Below are 24,552 nucleotides of genomic sequence, written 5' to 3'. Positions count from 1 at the left end.
AACTAAATAATGTCACGTGGTAGTGACGTATAGAGAACACAGTAGCAATATTGTGAAAGACGAAACAAACTTTTTTTTTGCGTGAACCTGTGCCCTCAAAAGCAGGCTACACTTAAAGAACGGCGATAGGGGCAAACACAGTCGGCGATCGTTAAAATCTGATCAGCGGGTCAAGCGCGTCGGCTTTTATGCATCAGCCGTCGAATGTTCCAGAGTAATCACTGGGACCCGCGTGTATTCCACAAAGTTCTACATTACTCGCGTCGCTCATACATGCAATAAGATTTCACGAAGTTGGGTCACAGAAAGCGGATGGATGCATCGATAACATTCCAGAAACTTCCCGATAAAGATAAACAAGTACACGTGTCCACAAGGTGTGCAAATGCTGCATGCCGGAATCATACCAAATATGAATTAGGGCTTCCAAAAGCGCTATTGTTTCAAATGAGACGTTGCATCGGGCGAACATATGCCTAAAAGGAAAATACGTCGGCGTTGACAATCAAAATTAGCAAGATAGCTAATACAGCGACAAGAGTGGGAACTGGCCACGTCTCATTCTTGAAGGTCTTCCGGCAGCAGGTTCACAAAGCTTATTCGTTGGGCTTGCAGGTGCTTTTTAGGGTGCCAGCAATAATGTTGTGTGCACCTTTTACGCGGTGAATGTTAGTTGTAAGCTAAGGATGGCAAGATGACTCATTTCACGATGTCTTAGCAGTGCACGCGGATGTCAGACAGTAATTATATTTTACCAACATGTCCAATCAGTCAGCTTAGGTAATTATGTGTTTATGGTGTGCAAAAATAATGATAGACATTCCTTGAATGAAGCCCAAATGTGCTTCTCAGCCAGGCAAACCAGCACGTATCCTTACTTTAATTAATTTCGTTTTGCGCATAAATAGACGCGCCGCTCTCTATAGACCACTAAAGAACTACTTTATCACGCCAGCGATGGCGCAGCCCGAGCTAGCAACCGCGATGTCCATGATGGCATGGTGCTGCACCAGAAGAGTTGCTGATGAATGGCCTGTTAATATCAATAAAGGTGAACTAGATCATCTGAAGAGGGTTTGTTGTTCTAAAGGAGGGACTCAAGCAGTTTCAGCTTCGTGTCATACGCATGCATGAAAAGCCGCTGATATTTCAAAACAATGAAAACGCGCTAAAGGTTGAGCAGCGACTGTGGACCTGGAAATCCACTGCTTGCTGTGACCTTGGAGAGAATGAGATGTATGGAGCTGGCGTCGGGTGAATGACTGAAATATTTCAAAGGTAGAATCACTCTTTCACAAAATGCCACGTCAATAATCTGACCAGGCTCGGCCTAAAGGTTCACAGGGGAGCCACAGGGGTTTCAAGAATAATGCGCAACTCCACACCATGTTCTCCATATTGGCAAACATGAACGGCATGCCCCTGAGGACATCATTGAGGCGTTTAAAACTCTCAGTAGCGTAGTTAGGAATAAAACACATGCTCGAAAGTCTCAAAACCTTTAAAATAAATTAACGACACCGCAACTGTGGGAATGGCACGCTCACTTTTCATGCTTATGGAGATATTGCTTTTGGCGCCGTTCGGTTCACCGTCGGCCGTCGCACCGCAGCGCATGGGCTATCAATCGCAAAATATCGGGCCTAATGAAGACACCGTGCTGAAAGGGTTATGCTGGATGCACAGCCAGCCATCTAGTTCATTACTTAAGTAACCACCAGTTCTGGATACGGCTGCGTTGCTCGGTTGGCACCACGAAACACTATTTACGGAAAGAGCACTACTAAAGCACACCCGCTCCAATGACATTTCGGGCCCCGACACCGCAGCTACGAGGAGGCCACGCTCACTTTTTCATGCTTAGGCATGTTAGTTTAAATGGGGCATTTTTTTTTCAGAACACTACTTTTATTAGCGTGGCATGGCCACCCAATTCAATAAAGCGTTATCCGGACTGTCTTGAATCTATGTGGTTTTTTGTGCTTGTGGGTTACGTAGAGGCAAATCCGCATCCCGTGACTATACCACGACAGGAAGAGCTAGATTTTACTTGTGTAGACCAATACCATAAGCGCATGATTTGTTTTCCAATACCTATAGGTAATATATGCATATATATTTCATCTCTGTTCAAAAGGTGAAATATTCGCGCACCCGTAATTTTCAGTTAGGCACTAGGTAATAGGTGGCAGCATACAAGACTCCTTAAAGCGACTGTTATCAATTGACGTATTGCTACAGGCTGTTAATGATGAAAAAGTGATTGGTGGCGTTGCAGACTACATTACGTGAGAGAGCTAATTGTCATTTTCTTGTCTAGCGCTGCTTGTCTGAAGTTGCATTTAAGAAAAGCATATCGTCTTCCCATTAAACTTGATGTTAACAACAAATGTGTCACCACTCGAAGTTTTGTCCTGTAAAAAACATTTGGTAAACACAGTGTGCTACTGTGTGGTTCTGTTCATGGATACATTGACAATATTACATTATCATATTATCATAGCGCTTATAGTGCTTTTCACATGGATTCAGAAATAAATGTTATTGACAAACGCAGACATTAAACCAACGCGGAAAACCCACTGGAGGAGCTGGCTTATGCCGCAATGGCATCTGCATACCCGGCTACGATTTAGGTAAGTATGTGTATATTTTTTAAAGTGAACTGAGTTGCTCGCAATATAAAGCAAGGCGAAGTCAACGGGTTAATAATCAAATGATAACGTCCAAAATGAAAGTATCTCAAATGTAACTGCACCAATTTTCGCTAAATTTTAGTCATATATAAAGAATTCCAGCTTTCACGCGCCATTTTTTCTAGCCTGAGCCTTTCATAGGGATAAAAACACATGTATTGTGTTAATCGCAACTGTAGAAACTTCAATTTATTTATCTGTTGCTTTCAAGTAATTAGTTTCATCATTATTTACTTACCTTCCCAACTGTTATATTACAGGTAGACACACAATACAATTTTTAAAAATTATGCCACTTGACAAGTCAAAACCACGACCTGACTAGACACGCAGTAGTGGGGAACTCCGGATTAAGTTTGACCACCCGGTGTTCTTTAACGTGCCCCTAAGTTTAGGCACACCGCTTTTTTCGCATTTCGCCCTCATTGAAATGCGTCCGTCATAGCCAGGAATTGATCCCGCGACTTCGTGCTAAGCGGCGAAAGACTACTCTATTTTAAATCACATTTTAAAACACCTATATTTTTCATCTGCGCAACATTACTTGTTATGTTCTACCTAATTTTTTTGTTCGAAAGGCAGCCCGTGGAATAATAAATAAATTCGAACATGGTTCCCCACTTGCGCACCGCAGCAGTTCTGATCCCACACACAGGCTACGAACGAATTCCGCCTTTAAAATGCGCTGTTCTTGTAAATAAGAAAGGCGTATATTCGTCGAGGTAGGAGCTACATTACAGCCACCATTCTGGTTGGCATTACGCGCCAACTCGAACGCGTGCGCTGAAGTTTTTAGCAACTGAGCTTTGACACTTTGCTTAACGTTTTTATAAAGAGTTGAGCATTGAAGCGCGATGGTCGCCGCTCGCATGAACTTCGCGGCCGCTTTAAGGTAAATGGCCCGCCACTACGGTGCTACTGGCAGTAGAGCCACAGAGCGTATTTATATATTTTTCGGCATCTGAAAGAAGACCATTGCTCCGCCATGGCAGTGGGGCGTGAGATATACTTTGTTTTTCTATTTTATGACGTTTACTTGAAACCTGAAAACAAGAATCACTCTTCAGGTATGAAGCGTGCCCAGGCATTTGTAGAAGAACACAAGATGACTCCTCAGTAAGGAGGCTGGGGGCAGAGGATGATAAAAAAAATGAAGGTAGAAATGGTGACGTGCAGACTACTCTGTCTGCTGATTATGTGCGAGATTTTTGGATAATTTGGCGCTGCCGGCAAAAAGAACCAATATGTGGATGACTTTATTCGTGGGCAACCGCAGCAACATTGTTAAGTCGAGTGTGAAGCCGTCATTGACCTCCCCGAACACGTTACTGCAGGTGAGCTTCTGAATCTTATTCTGGATGAAACCTGACTCTCTTCAGAGGAAGTTCTAGAGTGAGATTCCGTGCAAATAAGCATTCCACTACATCTGCTTAACAAGCTGGTGGTGACAGTACTACAAAAAGTATGCTCAGAGAAGCGTCATCTAACAAGCTACCGAAAAGTCTTCAAGCCATATCAATTCAACAAGACCGAATTTGACATAGGAACTCTGTTATTGAGACTATGGCTTCCGCTTTAACCAGGCGAGGAAATATATCAGCAAAAATAGTACGTCCTTAAGCTTTGATGGCTCACCTGACATTCGAGGGGGCAGTCTAGTTTTCTATGAACAAGCTGCAAAGAACAATGGATAGCTGTGTCATGAAGACCTAGTAATAAACATGCAACCAATCCTTAGCGGGATAGCAAGAAAGCAGTACGACTGGCGACTTTCGCAACAAGATCCTGAACCTTGGTTTACATGGAAGGAGAGTTGCCTTCTGACTTTCAGTAAGAATCCGTTGAGCGTTAGCATGAGGCACTATTCTACCGTTTCGAATCAAGCAAACCACTCCAATATTTTTTTTTAACAAACAGCGACATCTCCTCGCTTAACCGGGACTATCACTGTCATCGCTTCTTGGGCTTATCATCCACGGCTTACCTACAGATTTGCAAAGACTGGTTCTAGCAAAAGGTCCGAAAACGATCGAAGCATTCTCAGATTTACTAAAACCATTTCCAAATTACTGGACTGAGCGAAGCCAGAAGATTAGGCCAAACGTTGCAGGGGCGCCAAGCATCAATTGCTTGGATGGGAAGCGTTCGTTGGTGTTAGAACGTGGCAGGTCTAAGTTCAGCGCCAGCTTCGCAATACCTGTACTCCCGTAAAGAAACCCACAGAGTCAAAAGACGAAGTGCAGGAGGAAGAAGAGAAAAATTCTAAATATGTCTCTACAGTAGAAGAGACGGTATAACTTGTGTCATCGAGTTTCCTTCATAAATATCTAAAACCGGACGGTGAGACAATGCGAGCTCTTCTAGAAAGCAGACCTTCGGTATCAATTATACAAAGAAGCAAAGGCAAAGCAGAGGACATATTCGCAGGCAAAACAGTCATGCGATCCTAACATGGGCGTGGAAGAAACACTACGAATGGATGCGCCTAAAGCTTAAGTACTAGTCAAGAACTGCAGGAACACTTGCACTGGTTACAGAAGATATTCAATATGACTTTGTATTCTCCTGTACAGACGTAAGTCGCTGAAGCTTAAGATACACTGTGATGGCACTGAGTCTTTGAGCCAAGATGTGCATGAGCCGCCATCTATCTGAAATGAGAACTAAATTCGCATTCTGAAGAGAGAAGATGACATTCCTATAAGATATTCTGAATTATACTATTGCGGAGGCTGTCCTCCAGGTGCTACGAACTTTCAAGTTCAGTTTAAATTACATGGCACAAGCGTAGTGTGGGGCAAACCTTGCAAACTCATCTGATACTAGAAAGCATGGCTGAATGACGAGCTTGTGAAAATGTTGGACGCAGGTATTCTCCATCCACCCGTATCGCCATATGCATCGCCGATAATCATAGCACCCAAGGAAGATGGAAGCCTCCGACTATTTGCAGACTACAGAGAATTGAACAACCACATACAGCTCATTCCATTCTCTATTCCTACAATACATTCAATTATTGACGACACAAGTTGGTGTACCTGGTTTTCTAGCATATACATTTGCAAACTCTTTTAGCAGGTGCGACTTCAAAAGAATAAAATGCATTATATGACTTTCGTAGCTCGGTTTCACATCTACGAATACAACTGCCACCCCTTATAATCGAAGAACTCGCCAAACTAGCTTCAGAAAAGAAGTAATATGGTTCTGGATGCGTTCATTTGCCGCTTCTGCAATGTCTACGAAGACGGAATTATTGTGTATTATAAACGCAGTCGTCTACATGAGCAACACCTTGCAGATGTCCTCGAAGGATTGTAGAAGCAAACATAAGGGTAAATTTTAAGAATACTGAATTCTTCAAGAACAAGGTAACTTTCTTGTGCAGATTATTCGATGGCAATAGGGAATAAGAAAAAATAATCGCGGGCATACATTGTAAAACTCGTAAAACTATTGATGATCATCACTACGGGGCTCATTGGGGTTGGCAGGAGATTTTAGAGTGATTATCCATAACTATGCTCTCTGAACTAGATGCCTGACTGTACTTACAGAAAAAGACGTACCATTCTCTAGGACGGATTACTGCGAAGTGGCATACAAAAAGCTGGAAAGAGTTATCTCGTCTGATCCATTTCTCAAGCTTCCAGACGTTGCTCTACCATTCGAGCTCCACACAGACGCCTCGCACTAAGGAACGGGAGCGCTACTTTATCAGCGAGATGCAACCCAGCAAAATAATCGCCAACTAAGCGTAATTGTCTATTATAGTAGCACATATAACAAAGTGCATGTAAACTGCACGACCACCGAGAAGAAATCTCTGGCCCTTTTAAAGGCAGTTCAGTACTTCCGTTCCTACCTGGAAGGTAACTGATTCAATCTGTTCACAGATCCTGAGGCGCTCATCCAGCTTTAAAAAATGGCGGAGCTGAGAGAAAAGGTCGTATTGTAGGTCAGTGAATTTCAGCAGTTGTATTTTGAAGTTAAATCACCGTCCAAGAGGTTCTATGAGAGATGGCGACACACTGTCTAGATTGGGGGTCATATTTGACGATGTGCAACACGGAACAATAGGTGCCACCAAAATTTGAAAAAGAAGTGGACCTTTACAAATGACACAATCAGGTAGAATTTCAGTGCATAGCAAATAGGTACCGAAAATTTTGAACTTTTAAGATAATTTAGGTCGTCATAAAGGTCTTTGGCTGATCTACATGAAATTGACGAAAAGACTTGAAAGAACAAGAGCAGTCATGTCATAAATGTCAGGTGAATAAGGTAAAGTTTAAACAACCGACGCAACACGTGATATGACTGAAGCACTCAAGCCGACCTATTGAAGTTATTCACATGGGCTTCGATGAACTCCGAAAAAACCCTGAAGGCGTGATGAAAATGCAAGCATTCCTGTTGTGTGTAGAGGGTGTACCAAGATGGCCGCCGCAAAACCACGGCAGGACGACGCCAACGCTGTGATCTCCTTTTCTACCTGAAAGATGTTTGACAACGTTTAAGCATTCGTGTCAGACAATGGGCCTGCCTTTCGGAGCCCTCAGTTTAAGGAATGGGCCGAGCGACGTGGAGTTGTGCTGAAGTTCGCAGCACCATATAACTGAGCAACTAATGGGCTAGCCTAGCGAGCTAGTCGTTACACCAAAGAGTACATAAATGTGTATCAAGACACTTCAATCCTGCTGGATGGAAGTGCGGTTTTCAGGAGGCGGTAGCTCATTATAACCGTTCCTACACAACAGCTCTGGGATGCGCTCCGCTCTTTGCTGCTACTGAGAGCCAAACAACTTTGCCAGCTTACATGACTAAGAATTGAAGCAGTGCTGCAACTGACAGAAGAGAGAAGAATGGAATAGCGAAGTACTGGGATAGAATAAAAATTAACTTTGATAAAAAAACACAATGATCAATAATAGAGGTTGGCGACTTTATGCTAGTGTGAGAAGGGCTGTCAAAGTCAGGTTGAAATAACAGAGGGCTATTGTAGGTTGTCAAAACAGCAAGCCAACACAGAATCTTGAAGACTGTCTGCTATGTAGACCCCACTGGTAGCGTTGAATCAGCCTCTATAGCAAAGTTTTGAAATACTATCCAAGGAGGGATGAAAACAAGGGCAGGGGAGTGAGGCGTGCTAAGACACTTGGCAATAATACAAGAATACTGCGCAGTAAGAAGGCTGGGGGGCACGGGAGAATACGGAAGTTAGAAAGACCAACATGAAGAGTGCTCTTTCTGTCTATTATGTGCTGGCTTGTTACAAGGTAGCCACTGGACACAATTCTAATTGTTTTGTGATTATGTTGTTATATATGGTCTCTATTTAAATGACGCCACTACTTATCTTAAAGCAGTTTAAGCATATATTAAAACTAATTATTTGGAACCAACCTAAGAACATGACGCATATTCAATTTTATGTCAAAGTGGTTAATTCGTTTCTTCCAAATGGAATATTTATTTTCATTTTGTTAGTCTTGGCCCTTGATATGTTGGACATCCAGAAAAATTAAACATCTAATCATATATCACTCAACAAATTGTGTAACGACTGCGTTTTGCAGATTCATCCTAAAAAAGTAAATTAAGAAGCAACTATCGCAAGATTGGCTGCTTCAATCTGTGTAGATCTAACATTTATTTGGCTCTCACCTAGGCTAGCATTTGAGAGCTTTCACGTTCAGTTAAACGTACACTTAAGTACAACCAAGAAGGATCGTCACCACTGTTTTTCGTGCTCATTCTCTCAGTTGTACTGCCTGGAACTGCGCATGCCAAGTGAGGATTTGGTCTTACCGTTTCAGCCCATCAGCATACCTTCCTGACATTAACCGAGAGGCGGAATACGCGATCAAGATAAACTTTGTTGTAGACTTCCGTGATTAAGGTCTTGTCGACATAACCAGTGGCTTCAATGATTTCCAGGGGTTAAGAGACGCATTACTTCGCGCGTTTCACTCCATTTTCTGTGAGGCAGAAGACCAAGACGCGAAGGACTGGCTTGTCTCCTAATAAAAAGTATGCCGTCACAATAGATCATCCGAGGCTCTAGAGCTTTCCTAATTTTTTGTACGAGGGACGTTGTTAGCTACCTTGTGGGATTGTAGCCAGGAACTACGAGTCAATTGGTTGGCATTTGTGAACAAGCTCGCTCATGGCTTTGTCCCGCCTCGACACATAGCGTTGAAGGGGATCTTGGACATTTGTGACCTACGTGCTCATTCAGTGTTCACATAGCGATATAGATATACGTGCAGTGCACCACTTTGTATATATCAGCCTGAAGAATGCACTGCGCCGATCCTAAACGCAGTTTAGTCTGAAAGTCCTGTGACGTAAGGTTTACTCTCATCTGAATCGAATTCTATTTGCGTTTATTTTGATTAGTCGACTGCTCCACGGGGTATCTTATGTCATTAAAGGAAAACGACTTCTGCAAAGAAGCAAACGAGTTCGCTGAACTCATTCGAACGCGCTTTTGTACCGAATCAGTATCCTCATTGAAGAGCAGCTGCGAACGAATGAAATAAGCAAAAGTGAGCAATTAAGTATAGCAATTATTGCGTTTTCGTTTTTCAGTTTATTATTTCTGTAAAAAAAAATACAATGTATGTACTCGTTTCGAAAGGTTTCGGAATGGTGGTTGCTTTCAATGTTGTCAAGGAAGCTGTTGGCCATGTTTAGCTATATGGTGTGCAGATAGCGCGAACGCAAAAGCGCATTATATGATTTGAGGAAGTACACAGTTACGCTATATTTCCTTAGAACGCTTATATTTAGCAACATTTTGCACTGAAATAGTAACTTTTTCTGGGGCTTCTTTTGACTGCGATTACCGTCGCCTGCGAATGACATTATCTTCTGTCGTGCCGCGGCGCATGGCTTCTTTGCAAACTTCAACTTTGGAGGTACTTTAGAGAAAACTTAAGGCAAGTTGAGCGCGCGTGTGACAGTACGCATGATATAGCCACCTCGTAAGAGATAAAAGGCGTATAAATTTTACTTTGATACAAGAATGTGGGTCATGCGGCCCGCGACACATGCAGCTGTCGACACGTTACAATGTGCGTATGATATCACATACTTCAAGTCAGTGGTGTTGTTTTCTGTTCAATCTTGTTGGTTTACATTTATATCTCTAAAATTCATACACATTCAACAAGCTTCTTTCCCTTTGTCGGTGAGTGTGTTTTTGTGATTTCGTAGATGGTTCACATGTCCAGTAAATTATTCTTTAGGTGGCAGAATAGCGTGTGTTGCTGTGCATAGCTTGTCGACTGTGTGTTGATCTGTGTTGCTTGTCCAGTATGTTGAGGGAAACCCCAAGAATGTCTAACCTCAATATTATAGGTAGTTTTATGTGTTCTGTTTAAAAAGATCTTCCCTGTCTTTGCTTCCCGTCGTTTTAGATTTCCCATCGCTTATGTGACCTTGTTGCGGCTTGACAGATCAAGACGTCAAGCTTGCAATGTAAGACGAAGTCGGGTGTGTAGGTAATTTATTGGTATTGCTCGACACGTTGTTTAAAGAAAAATAGTATATTACTTGCACCGTCGATTCTGCTTACTCAAAAATATTGCAGTAGGCTCAGTTATACAATGCTTATTTCGTCTTTGAGAGAAACGTGTTTACGCATGTCATAATTGGTCAGCTCTCTCTAGAAATTGCGCTCCCCTATTTAGTATGTTTTCCTGGAGATTAAGGTGCTGGTTATATGACGTTTAAATTCATCCTGACTAAAATTGCAAGTTTTGATGAACGCATGTATATTCTCATCCATTATACATAGAGCGAGTATTAGCTTTTACATTATAATAAAGGCACATATTGAGCCAAGTGTGTCCAGCTAGTGTGGGTGTTTGGCAGGAAGTTTGTGCTTATAAAAGGAGCCATTTAGAATAAAAACTACAGTAAAAAAAATGGCCCAGGTTTTCTTAAGCGTGTATTATTGTCTTGTGGGGAATGAAACACTTCGATTTTAAGCATTTAAAGTTTATGTGATCTTTGTTTATAAACTCAAAGATTCCGTCAAAAAAATCCGCAATGATGTTTTTTTCACCAAGTATTGAGGAATTAGAGATGTTCTCTGGTGACATATTGTTCATTGATACTCATGGATAACCTGAAATACTCACCGTGAGTGTTCAAATAATATTATTTCATAAATCTCAACAATCAACCAGAAGCACTAATTTTTGTGTTTGGTATAGAGTGTTCTCACGTGACTGTATCAGCTATTAATTGCTGTGGTGTACAATTTCTGAGCATTGACATTTTTTTGTTTACATATATTTTTATGCGTAGCTTTGATAATAAATTGAAAGCTGTTATTTCGAGTTTTCCGCTTCTGTATGGCACAAGTTAAAAAAATGTTTTTGCCAAACAATGTTCTCACGATGCAATGCAATAACAACAGTTTTGTGCCAGTAAGAAAATTGAAAGTGGAGGCAATGGTCTTGTTCCTCCGCTAGGGGAAATGTTTGTCTCGTAGCGAAAGCCGACAATGTCTCCTGAACAATAACGTGTTGCAAATAACACATACATTTTTGTCTTTTTATATTTAGACTTGGGTGAAGAGAAGAAAGCACATCCTCCACATTTGAAGAGATGCAACGACAAAGAAAACTATTTGGTATTCAACACATCATTCTTTTTTTTCATTATGAATGAATAGACTTTCTAGGAATGAACACGAAATGTCTGAATATAAAGAAATAAGGATAAAAATCACTCCTAGTCTATACAACGTAACATTGTAAACTGTTTCAAATAACAGACTGAGACAAAGCCATGTCATTGAAAACAATGTTTGTTGCTGATAAAGCTATATAAGTATATGATTAAGCGCAATGTTTTTACAATCAACCTATAATTATTGCATGGCATTGCAGCAGTGCCACTTGCAGGCATTTTCATAGGTGATACCTGCGCTATTTTAGGTGGATAAATTTATTAGCCTCTTTCGCCTGTTTAAGTGCTGAACAGCTGGGTTGGCAGCGGTCGGTGGTTGGCTGTTGACGACGCGTGGTCGGTGGTGATGACCGGTGACCGGTGAAAGGCACCGAGGAAGAGAGTGCACTCTCACACAACCGACTAGCGAGGAAAACCTCCCTGGCTCATTCGTTCTTTGGTGCATTTGGTCATTCGTTTGTTTGTGAGATCTGGCTTTTTGCTTCTATAGAAAGTCATTGTCGATGGTTTCTCCACAGACTTTTTTTACTCTCTGCCCATTCTATTGATATGTTTATGAAAGTACGATCTTCTTTAAATACATGTAAAATTATTAAATAGATTTTTTTTGTTTTCAGTGATCTTTCTTTTTATTTTCTCTTCAATGCCTCGTACGTGGCAGGTTACGAACACATTGACCAGTTTAAAATGTTTTTTTTTCGGCCTAGAAAAGTAGTATGCACGAAACGTCATTTTGCAAATGAGCATTCGCTACCGCTGCGCTGTATCAGCACTTCTCGGAAAGGTGATAAGAGTGCGTTGTAAAGCCCAAAGCGTTGGTCGTCCAGCATTCTTATTTTGTTGTTGCTGTACTTTTCTAGATTACTTGTATGGTGAGAAAATTCTACCACATAAACAGACCATTTTTTCTCATGGAAAGACATGTATATGCAGCGCCACTGCAATATTGCGCCTTTCGCATATTGCATGATTTCTGAGCATTTGCGTTCGCAAGAAGCTTGCAGCGTGGGAATCTATAGAAAGCTTCTTGTGTGAATGATAGTGTGGCCTACAAACATGTATTACGACATTTGATCTTTTCAACTATACATAACGTAATTTAACGTGGCCAATAATAACAGCTCATCGTGCACAAACCATGAACGCTGACTGACAACGTCTACGCGAGTAGCTGAACACAGCCAGAAAGGTATACCTATATTTAATCTATAGCATATCTTATATTTTCTTGCTCAAAAATGACATTCAGTAGAAAATTGAGGGGTTAAGAGCACACCTGCAGCAGTAGTTGCGCAGAGAGCACATGCAACTGAAAAGGATGTGAGAAATTCGTTTGGCGACCAGCCTGCCGTGCAACATGGTTCCTCGCGAATATGCGTGCTTTGAACTGACACCTTTGTGTCGCGGTAAATGTCCGAATATCAAACTCATACCATTAAATAGTGACCACCAGAAAAGGGCCGCAGCCTAAACAAGCTATTTATAAAACATGCTGGTTGTTGTTAGAAGCGCTACAGTATGAGAAATATAGTAAGGCTTCCAAATAACTTGTTCTTGGATAAGTTAGTTCATATTTGGTTGCACCAGTCTAGCGCATACAAAACAAAAACAGCACAAACCATAGAAAACAAGCCACCACAGGCGTTAAGTTCACAACAGATTTATTGTAGCTGATTGAGCGGGTCGAACAAAACGTACAACACAATACGTATGAGCATGGCACAAAACATTTGAAAAACAATATCTTGCGTCCAAGTTCAGAAATAGACCTATCGATGGTGTAATTTGTGCCTGTTTTTCTGGTATGAATGCCTCCAAATGTTCGCGTGCAATTATTTGTGTAGTCCTGGCAAGAGTCTTGCAGTCGTGAAACCAAGGTTGACATTTATAAATCAAGAAGTTTGCCGCCACATGCGCATTCTTCTTCTTCATAATTGAAAGATCGTGCTCGTGTGCCCCGCCGTTATTGCACCGTCTTGTTGGACATATATAGGACGTCGCACAGGATAGCGGCATTGCGTAAGCCACTCTTGTTACGTACTTCATGTACGTCCTGGTGTTCTTCTTCTGGCAACCAGTTTTTGTGTGCTTGCGTGAAATGCGCGTGCTTTTACGCGGGGCACTCATCAAGGTGTGAAAAAAAACTTTTTGGTGACCAATCCAGCTGCCTGCCATTTTGACGCTGTTTGACATCTAATGAGCGTTCGGCAAAGCTTCGGGCCGAATTTATTTAAAAGGCTTAGGCAGACGTTTTACGTTTGTCACCCATCCTGTACCGCCAGAGTGTCTCACGGAGCACATATAAACAGCGGCAAGGAGCTTCACCAATTCTTTATGAAATTTCTTGCGTGTGGCTTGAGTTCGGCTAGTACGGTTTGCGACATCTTTTTTTATTTCATTGGGAAAAACTTACTGCTAGAAGAATTTTGCTGAATGTATATTTTGGACACTCTCAATTGCTTGAAAGACGAGCCGCCACTTTTGTTTTGACGACTTCTTTCAATCTATATTAAGTTTTCGCCCACATAGGAAGGGTAGGCTGTTCAAGGTCAAACCATGGTTAAAACCTGTTTTCAAACTTGTTGATAGCTTTCAGTAAAAACTATACCTTGTATTCGTACAGCCAACAATACTAGAAAACGCCCAAACCTCACGGTTCAGCAGTCTCTTAACTAGGCAAGACAAGGATCCTAATCTTCTATCTTCAGTGCAGCCTCCGGAAATGCTGTGTTCATGCAATGCCGGCCAGCTCATTTGAACAGTAGTAAAAGTTCCTTGCCGCCAGCAACCCTAGCTCTATATTGGAAGTGGTTTTGGGTACCCTTCTGAAGAAACTGAATGGCGACAAAAGTAATGAGACGGCCAAGGCCAAAGAAAAAAATCAGGCCCAATGTCCATAAGCTGTAGCAAAGCGTCAGGAAGTTGGGCTTTAGTGTTCATTGCGATGAGAATTATATCGACCCTACAAACAAATTGCTGCGGGACCCATCGCCATCACTGTGATATTCCGTATAAAGTACAGCTGCAGTAAGATCACAGCCGCGCGTCATATTGTGTAGGTGCGCGTAAAAGCTTGCGAGGGTGAGCCCAGAAGGAGGGTGGCTTGATATTGCGAAATCTTCTCGCTAGCACAAGGTAGAGAAGGCACGGAGGGTGCGCGTCATCTTCTCTCGCGTGGCCATGGAGGAGTAGAGAGATGTGCGCGAGCTAGGAGAGGGAAAGGGGTGCAGTTAGTCGGCATCTTCTGCTCCTGTTGCTGCAGCTCAATGCTGCTCGATGCGCTTGATCATGTAGGTATTCTGTGGTAATTTCGAATCGTAGGCGACCCAGGACAGCTGCTGACTTCGTGTGCGTTGTGTTCTCCGTCGCTTACATTGCATTGGAGCGAGGCAGCAAGAACGGGAATTCTCTCAACGCTTCTACTGCTCCTTATGATCAACGCAGCAGTTTATGCAGCTGATTAACCTACTACCCTTACATCGTAGAGCCGTGTAATAATTTGCTATAGCGATCAATGCTTCCCCTTTCGGGTGAAACTGCGACTTCCTTCGGTACCTCGTAAACGCGCAAGCCTGCGCTCCTACATTTTACGCGAGAACAGGAACCATAGTTGACAGATGAGGCACCTAGGCCGTAAATAACAAGCGTAACGGGAGGCATTTAGTTTGCGATACTGCGGTTGGGTGCGACATTGTACGTAGGTTAAACTGGATGGCGCAGTGACGACTGAGCATAGGAGCACGCTTTTTTTTATTAGGATACATAGAATGCGACTCCGACTGCACATTTCTTGGTTTGTGATTTGCACCTTTGGTTTCACAATAAAAAAAACATTCTGGGCCGAAGTAAAGACACCGCTTCAAGCGAACTTATGGAGGCATTGCGCATAATAAAAAAAGGTTCGGATTGCCTCAGCGACACACTTATCTCCATGTTTCCAAGCAGCATTAGGCTTTACGATTGTTTTACCTAGCCGTGTGGAAATTTCAATCATACGTACTATTATGTAGTTTTTTTCATGCTGGCTAGCTTAAACCAATAAATCAACTATCAGTGTAGCGACCGCGGTGTCCTGTCCTCTGTTCACTGTGTTTGTTTTTATATAGGCCACAATGACTTCGTGATAAAGACATGAAAGGAAGAATTCAAGCAGCACTGCACTCTTCAGAGATAAAACAGAGTAATGACTCTAGGATTCTTTAGCTGCAAGAAATGGCCAGCATACCTCCCCACATGTGCGCGTGAAGGTGCAGGTATCTAATAAAAAGAAGAATACACAACAAAGTAGAACACGGTAAAGGAATGGAATAAACATATATAGATCGCGCGTGATTTCCACATATTCCATTATTACTGCGGAAGAAAATACAAATTGAATTATTTCTTGTAGATTTTAAATTACAGTTTAAATATTCTGAGCACATCATATTCGAAACGTTTATGACATTAAACAATGACCTTTAAGAACGGTAGAATTTACATTTAACGATCATTTGTACAAGTGGCAAGCTATGGATAATATTTGACAAGGATGGGTTTCTTGACACCAAAATCTGGTTACTACGGTGAACTATTCTTGCTTTTGATGGAACTCTGAAGAATAAAGCATGTGACGCTTATATATATAAATTACCAAATATGGGTTTTTTATTATTTCTAGAAAGTGGTCCTGCACAGCTGCTACCATTATTGCTACATAACGGGTAAATGGTACTACGGCTACTACAACAGCAACTACTCCAGCTCCTGCCATGTGAGTTCAATGAGTTACGACATTCAAGTTCATTATTTCATGTCATGGATGACAGAGCATTTTTCTCTGTGATAGTTTCTATGGAAGGCAGCTCAAACCTGATAAAGTGTGCCACCTGTTCGTAATATTGAGGAAAATGAGAGCAATGACCTTATAGAGCAATGACCTTATCAGGTCATTGCTGGATTTACAGCGGCCTACATCACAAATCACTAAAGCATGTGAAGTTGCACCCGGTGTGCACACTGCATTGAAAAGGCTCACGAAACTATGAGAATATGTGTAAATCCGGGCGTTTGCGTTTAATAAGTTGCGAAGAAACAGTGAAAATGAGCAAATGCAAAAGCAATGTTGCCCCTTGCATGTAAAATGTCTGCTGGAGCTACCTACTCATAAACTGAAAAACTTCAGTAAATCAAACACTTAAGGTTGATATTGTTGCATCAAGTTTTCATCAAATTTACTGTGATGCGAACAGAGAAGCTTGAAGGATAAATCCCTCAACACATGCTGCGTCAACGATTCGGTGAATAGGTTTGGTTCCCATTTTAGGCTGACGCGAATAAAAATTGCTTAATTATACTCAATATAAGGCTTATGAGACGCAGTTTTAGAGTGCAGTTCTTAGGTGCCCATTCCTGGGTTGAGCGTCAGCGTCCCTCGGCGTAACCGCGCGAACGCGCTCGTGCCACTACTCTCCCCTTCGTTGTCACATTCTTCTACAGCGGGCTCCAATACCATTCGTGATGCTACCCTTCCCATTCTGCGCCGCCCTCTGCGAAGGCACTGACGGCACTAGCCCACTGCCAGTCGGTGCGGTGATTTCGGTGTCATTTCCTTCAATACATGGCGAAATGAAAACACGTATACAGTTGCGCTCAAATTTCGAATTAGGGACTATTGTAATCGCCGGACATACTTTTCCACCTCCCTTCATAACCGATCAGAGCAAACTGAAGTATTTGCCCTACTTTCAAGAAAACCCGCCGTGGTTGCTCAGTGGCTATGGTGCTGGGCTGCTGAGCACGAGGTCGCGGGATCGAATCCTGGCCACGGCGGCCGCATTTCGATGGGGGCGAAATGTGAAAACACCCGTGTGCTTAGATTTAGGTGCACGTTAAAGAACCTCAGGTGGTCAAAATTTCTGGAGTCCTCCACTACGGCGTGCCTCATAATCAGAAAGTGGTTTTGGCACGTAAAACCCCAAATATTATTATGTTATTACTTTCAAGAAAGATTACGTGGAACTTTATTTTTGAGTTTAGAAAAACAAATGCAAACACTGTGACATATTATGTACGGAAACAGCATTGTCAATAAATCCAGCGCGTAATGAAGGCGGGTGCTGTTCAAATATAAGGCTTTGTTGCATCAAGAAATAGCCCGACTCTACTCAAGGCTAATGACATGCTTCTCACATTTACAAAATCCGTAGACGGCAGACGCAGGTACACATCTATGCGCAGTTGCTTACTGACCATCAAACGTGCGAACAAAAAGCTGTTAGGCATTGCTTTGTCCGCTTGCATGACTACCATGTACCCAGACATTATCCTGATTTCCACTGCCACAGATTATCATTTCATTCGCGTATTTACTTTTTAACTGTTCCGTTATGAAGCTTCCTAGTTCCGCTTGAATTTTTACTAAAAAATCTATGTGTTTGGCTGGTGTTATTACAGCACTGTCGACGTCCAGCACAATCTACTAATGTTTTAATTCACCTTTACAGAACACGTAATATGAGCTTATTGCAGGAGGAATAATGGTAACGTTAATGTTACAATCTAATCTTCTCTGTCTTCTGCAGCTACTGGCTCCAAGACCACCGAATGAACTTGGATGGTGTTGTAAAGGTGAATGCATCGAACAGGCCTTCTGTGGAGTCAACTCAGTTCAATAAGGGAAGCCTTGTATACCGTGGTGAATAAACAATTCCTTGCAGCTCTGACCAACATTAAGCACAAAACCATTACACTCTTACAGTTCTCGTTGGATTTGGTGAAAGATGAATAATCACTGACTGTTTTACCACCAGACATGATCATAAGCACAGTTCTACTATATATACGATTAGGAGCTGCCAAAGAAAAGTTTTTTTAGCTACCATTGTTCTGCGAATGAAAATATTTCTTCAAGATAACCACCACCTCTATCGATGCCAGAAATGCTCATAACGCTTTTTTTTACTGCCTTGTAATTTATATATGCCACGATACGAAAAAGAAAGGCCGAAGTGAAATGTGTCTCGCCAAATTAGTGCAGTAGAGTGCGCAATCCTGTCGCCTAAAGGTTATATTAAAGCAACTTTTTTTTGCCACATTACTATATGATCGTTGTCTTAATTTACAATCTTTAGAGACAGTAGCGTCCACTGATACCATCAGAACAAAACTTGCCAAGCCCCGTTCTCTGAAGAGCGCTGTATTTTATTGCGATAGCAACTATATTCTTCGTAGGAAGACGCAGACGAAGCGCTATATACAAGTATATTTACGAGAGAATACGCCGCACTTGGCCAAGAGGCAACAGACCGCGCTAGCCTCTAATCGTCGTCGTTGTCTTCTCCTTGCTCGCCTCTAGTCATTGTAAACACTGTTCCGTAGCACTACCCCCAGCGGCAAAAGCCTAGCTTGACGTAGTGTAGATATATAGGATCGTGCATGCAATTTTCGTGGTAAGACGAGCGGGACTGTCACAATAATATCGCAAATTTGACTTTTAAAGGGTAAACAAAGGAAAAACCCTGCTATTACCCCTCGCCAGAAGTCACGCATGACATAAAACGCACGCCCCCTCGGCATGAGCTCGAAGAAGGCACCCGCAGCTGGCAGCGCAGTGTTGAATAAGCTTGAAGATTTTTTAGCAACTACGTCATAGTTGCAACTTCCAGATGCATGAGCAGTTTGACTAGATGACAGTTAAAATTCCACATAAACAAAACTACACAATCACCAGACCAGCGACTTTCTGAGATTGCTTGAATGACAGGTACTATTCATTTGTGAAAACTTAGCCACAGGGATATTTTGTGGCCATTGCCTCTTAATGGTACCGTTCGCCAACAGTCGCCAAGCTTCACGGCACAACAACGAATACGCCTACACAATTTCTAGGCACGGTAAATATACAATTTTCTGCTTGTTTTTTCAAAGAGACCGGATGTTTATTCACTAAATGTATCTGTTTTATGCACCTATAACAGGCAGTAAAGCTGTTCCTTCAGCTACATAATGCCACAACATTTGATACTTAAGGCCGGTGCACGCACAAATAAAAACTTCTGCTGTGTATTTGAGGATAAAGATATTTTCTAAGAAACAAAGTTGACTATGAATGTTTAAAACACAATTGGTTTTATCGGTAGAATGGAAGAAGGTAAGTTGCGTAGGTTAGGTTAGTCACCCTACATTTCAGTTGCGTAAGTTTTATCTGAAATGTAGGGTGACTAGACATCGCGTGAATACTTGTGAAAGCAGTACATACAAATACACTACCTCGAAATGTTCAGGTTCCGTGTTGCTTCTTGCTTTACTGACTATTGGTTTATATGCAGCAAGATATCGACAGATATCTATGGAATTCAAGGGCCCATATTTGCTCATTGGAAGGTTCTAGGATAGCACTCTCCGGACTTCGCAGAATAATAAACAGTAAAAACCTGTGACTATTCTTTCAGCATCGGAAAACCGGGATTTGTATCCGAGAACGATTGCAGTGGTGCACTAACTCAATCAGTAACAGGTACATTGGGCAGGTTGCAGAACCTTTTCTCGACCTCCAAAGTTAGCCTGCATTCCAGGTAGGATGTCGCCCGAGAATTCATTTTTCTCAATGAACTCGGGTAGAAAATTCAAGTTAGTGCATATGTGCTTTAAGTGACCTCTAAGTGTATAACCAGCAATGTTTTCGTGTTCTCCTAAGTTTTAAGAACAGCTTCTCACGGGAAAAGCATTTGTGGTAATAATTCGCTGTGACCAGCCAAGTTTGACAGCATGTGATAACATCATAAACCAAATCAGTCTAGAAAAAAAAACACAGGAAATGCATTTGATGCTTGAAAAGAAAATACTTATGACCAGGACGTGAAAAATAAGTAGGCACATTGATTGATACTCTGGCCCTTACTTATGTGCCGATGTTGTAAAAATTGCACTTTTGAACAACTTTCAACGTCCACGAATGTGCTTTATTCCGGGCTCTACGAAAAATCTGCCCCAAGTACGTGCGTCATGCAATCAACACGTAAATTTGCGCGTCAGGGAAACTTTGGCGTGTTATGCAAACTTTTAATTCAGAAACTAAATTACTCCCAAAGCTCCCCTTTAACATCTCCACAGTGGTGGTGTTGAGAAAAGCAATAAAGAACTCCCAATGTTCCTCTTAAAAACTTCTGCAGCAATTTGATTCAAAGGAGGTACAAAGAACCCCAAGGTACCGCGAAAATTTCTTCAGGAGTTGATGTTTAAAGCAGAATAATAAAACTTCCAAGGTTCTCCGTAAAACCATCAAAAACAAGGGAGCAAAAAAACTCCGTTCTGAGGGAGTATATGCTTCCATTAGAGTGTGAGTTGCGCAACGAACCGAAATCTCCCTAAAAGGGTAAAACCTGTTAACACTGTAGGCATAGAAAGATTATAAACACTCTGTTTATTAAATAAATAGTGCTCTTGACTATATATATTCAATGCAATCAGAATATTTAGCATTCGTTTTTTTTTCACTGATTCATACGTGGAAAATACGGAGTGAGTACGAAAACCAACAAGAGTAGCAAAACTGGTTGTACTTGGATATGTCGCATTGCCATCCTTCGCTGTTTTGTTCTTACCTTATATCTGAAAAATCAAGCATGTTCAAAGAAGATTTGCATTTGATTTGCATTTGATTCGCTTTGTTCAAGGACGATTTGCATTTTTAAATGTATTCTATTCTCCATGATTTTTATTTCTTGCAGTCAGGGTATTTAGGTATGATTTGTATCATCAACGAATAATTTATACAAAATATGATGGCAGCCTGCAGGGACCCATAAATGTTGCCCGCATAGCAGTGCTTTGAAGTGTCATGCGGTCTCAGTCAGTGCCTGCTGGTGATGGCGTTTAAGGAATTTCTTTGAACACTATCAGTGTTCGGTGATGTCGCGCAGGCTGTGGTCGTGCTAGCGCGTCGGATTTCTTGCGAACTTGTGTATGGGCACGCACGCGCTGTGGGACCGCAGCTCTAACGACGTAATTGACTGATTCCAAAAATCTTTCTGCGCATGCACCAAGCCGGCGCTGCGCGTGTCCCCGTTGGGGTGATTTTCGTAACTACACATGGTTGGACAAGAACGCGGGGAAACGCGGCTATTCCGGATGGTGTTACTACGGAAATACTGGTGGTCGCACTTGTGGTTTTGTTCAAAGATGCCGCTTAATCGTGCGCTTGAGGTGCAAGAAATTATACTATGAAAGCGGAAACTCGAGCTTTTTCTGGTTTTCATCTGTAAAATGTATGTGAAGAGAGAGAGGTCTATGGAGATCTGCAGTGAGGTGTGCAAGCCCGGACGGCTCATTGTGGCAGCAAAGAGAGAATTCTTGAAACTGCCGGGTGGACTGCATCACCAATAAATTTTCTTTAGGATAAAAATCCCAGTGATCACCATCTCATAACCTCCATCTGTCAGACGTAGTCCGGCCGTCAAAGCTGATAAATCATCCGGACTCTGTGCCGACAGTGTTCACGTACAGCAAAACTCCGGGAAAAGCTGCTGTGCGGTATTGCAACCGCTGCGTGAAAAGGCAAAAGGACCGCAAAGGGACTGCAAACGTAAGTAGATGAAAGTGCTCTGAAGAAAACTTGTATTGCTGACTTATCGGTCAAGAAGTTAAGTCCCCATGGACAGCGACTACGAAATGCAAGCGCGAGTGTAGGATCACCTCAGGGTGTTTGTTCGAGTTCGCGCAGCTCAGAAACCTTCTGGGCCCGTCACTAGTTTGGTTACCTGGTTACCGTAGGCGCTTACATAAGATCTACAACACGACGTCGTGCCAACGTGAACGTAGTTCGTTGTCGTGTCGGCTAGATTGTTACCCGCCGCTCATATTCTATGTGTTTTAATGCATGTACCATCGCTGGTCGTGTTTCATACGTTTCCTTGATATGCACACTAACAGGACAGCGCAAGCCGAACCACCCCTCCCCTCTTCCTTTTTTCTAATTTTTTCTGTATAGGCGATTTTGCACTATGCGCTGTGCAGCACGCAGCCATTTTTCTAATATTTTCTCATGTAAATGCAGCACACCAGTTATTTTGTGAAGCCGACGCACTAAATTGTGCACTCAACTGTATTTACTTCAAGCACAAACATGTCATTACTTTGCTCTGCAACAATGTGGTCGATTACCATTTCAGCTTAATGAAATATTACCATGACCTGAAACTTAAAGGCAGCGAGAACGTCTTATTGCAATACAGGAAATAATGAAATCACTATAAATTTCCTGACATTATTTTAGCAATTTCCAAGTGTCTAAGCATTCTTGCTTGGCTGTACATAACTTATTATGTTATGCATAAATTGCACAGGAGCTGCCAACATAGGCTCCTGTCCTATATGCCGACACGATGTACACGTCGCCCATCTTCAAGGATGGCTTGCACGTCGCTATTAGCAGTCCACCTTTTGGATCAGGTGTGGTTAAGTTTATCATTTGCTTCGGCACGTAGCCTTCATCATGTAGCGCCCAGTCTCGATGCGCCTGATGAGCGGTCGAAGTTTTCGGGGACAGACACTGACAAACACCATCGTTAGTTGAAGAGCACTTCTAGAAGTCCCGTGTGCATCCCCCGTGCGTGAACGGGTGGGTATATTGCCTTCTTCAATCGTTACTCGTGCACCGATTAAAACCAGTTCAATAAAGCACTGAAACAACGCACAAAGCAAGTCGTGTCGATACGCGGAGCGCGCACTTCACGCTATTGGAGGCCTTCCAACCAAACACGCTGGCGCGAGCTTCATTATTTTCCCTGCAGGTTGCGCTCACAAGTTTGGAAACAGGAAAAACATTGATTCACAGTGGTGGAAAAGAGCTAGGAAGGTTACAAGCAAGTATGCGGCCTGTAGTGTGAGCAACAAAGAAAGAAAGAACGCCACGCGGAAAGTCAGAGAGCCTGAAATAATCGCATTGGTGGCGCCAATGGAAAAGACACCAGCCATGAGCAACTTCCTAAGAGGAAAACAGGAAATCAGGAAAGAAACAATTTATGATAACTCAAAGGGCAGACCATTAGTTTTCGAAGCGAGATCAGGACTCCTCAGAACACGCACTTGTAAAACGAGATTTAGGAAGGAAGAAGCATGAGCTTGCTGCGGTAAAGCTAGGGAAACTATGGAGCATGTTTTATTAGTATAGGAAGACATCTCCCCAGCGGTCTATTTAGGTACCACTGGCCTCCTTGAAGCCCTTGAGTTCAGTGAGAACAGGGGAAAAGCAAACATATCCGCAATGGGGATTAATAAGATGCGACTTGAAGATTGGTGGAAGAAAAGTGTAGAAACGACAAAAAAAAACGGAGACGTACAAAAGCGAAGTCCACAATAGGGGTCATAAAATTTGGTTGTGGGAGTTCATCGCGTCTTTTTTAACCAAGGTAGGACATTGGGCAGTATAATAGCAAGATCCTGGTGGCACAATTCACCGCCCCTTTTCAAAGGGGACGCTCATAACATACATCCAACCTTCCCCGGTCATTTCCCCGGTCAACCTTCCCCGAGGCTGCCTCTGTTGCCTAGCAGCCTCGGGGTGCTGTTGACGCTACCCAGCAAGAAAAGCCTCGCATTCTTCCTATCATTATTATTGCGTCGTACTTCAGCTGAAAATGTAGATAATAAGAAGGCAGCCACATTTATTGACTTGTATTTGGGAATTCGTACACAAGCTGCCACTGTCTCTTAGAATACGCGTGATACTATCGCGTTCTCACGAAATATTTTCAGACAGGAATCAACCCATTCCTTAAAAAACACAGATTACGCTGTTTCTTCCTTTGATTTGTGCCTTCCTGTTGCTGGTGTTGTGCCACGTCAGGCCACGTCAGAGGAAGGGGGGGGGGGGGGGTATTCAGAGCTTCTATACCGGGCTGGAGCGTGGCAAACTTGTTTGCACATTTCCATCGCGTGGCGGGCGCAAAATGCCCTCTGGAGCTGCCTGCGCGTCGCCGCATTAGCCTCTTGACCATCTGTACCCATGTATCCATGAATCCTCCCCCTTCCCCCGCCGTCAAAAGCATTGCCGGAAATGCACCATTTATCTTTCAACTTGCGTATATGTCGGGAGAGTTTGTCGATAGAACTGTAGAGAGGAGGGAGCGAAGAGGCAGAAAATGGGTAGAAGTAGAACCTACGCAGT

General features: G+C 42.5%; 2 protein-coding genes across 5 annotated transcripts in view; one reads left to right on the top strand and one right to left on the bottom strand.

The window, feature by feature from the left end:
- The window catches only part of LOC139050926 (uncharacterized), a 45,440-nt gene extending 26,952 nt beyond the window's left edge, over nt 1–18,488 (top strand). The window contains exons 7-10 of the mRNA XM_070527788.1: nt 2,558–2,636; nt 11,279–11,346; nt 16,066–16,158; nt 17,969–18,488. Of these exons, the coding sequence (XP_070383889.1) occupies nt 2,558–2,636; nt 11,279–11,346; nt 16,066–16,158; nt 17,969–18,061 (333 nt within the window). The 3' untranslated portion in view covers nt 18,062–18,488. The remainder of the gene's footprint in view (nt 1–2,557; nt 2,637–11,278; nt 11,347–16,065; nt 16,159–17,968) is intronic.
- The window catches only part of LOC135896013 (uncharacterized), a 209,738-nt gene that overhangs the window by 142,480 nt on the left and 42,706 nt on the right, over nt 1–24,552 (bottom strand). The window lies entirely within an intron of this gene.

Source organism: Dermacentor albipictus, chromosome 10 (genome assembly GCF_038994185.2).
Source record: "Dermacentor albipictus isolate Rhodes 1998 colony chromosome 10, USDA_Dalb.pri_finalv2, whole genome shotgun sequence".
In the NCBI taxonomy this organism is placed as follows: Eukaryota; Metazoa; Arthropoda; class Arachnida; order Ixodida; family Ixodidae; genus Dermacentor; species Dermacentor albipictus.
The sequence above is the reverse complement of the archived record's forward strand: the minus strand, read 5'-3'. Positions and strand labels throughout refer to the sequence as shown.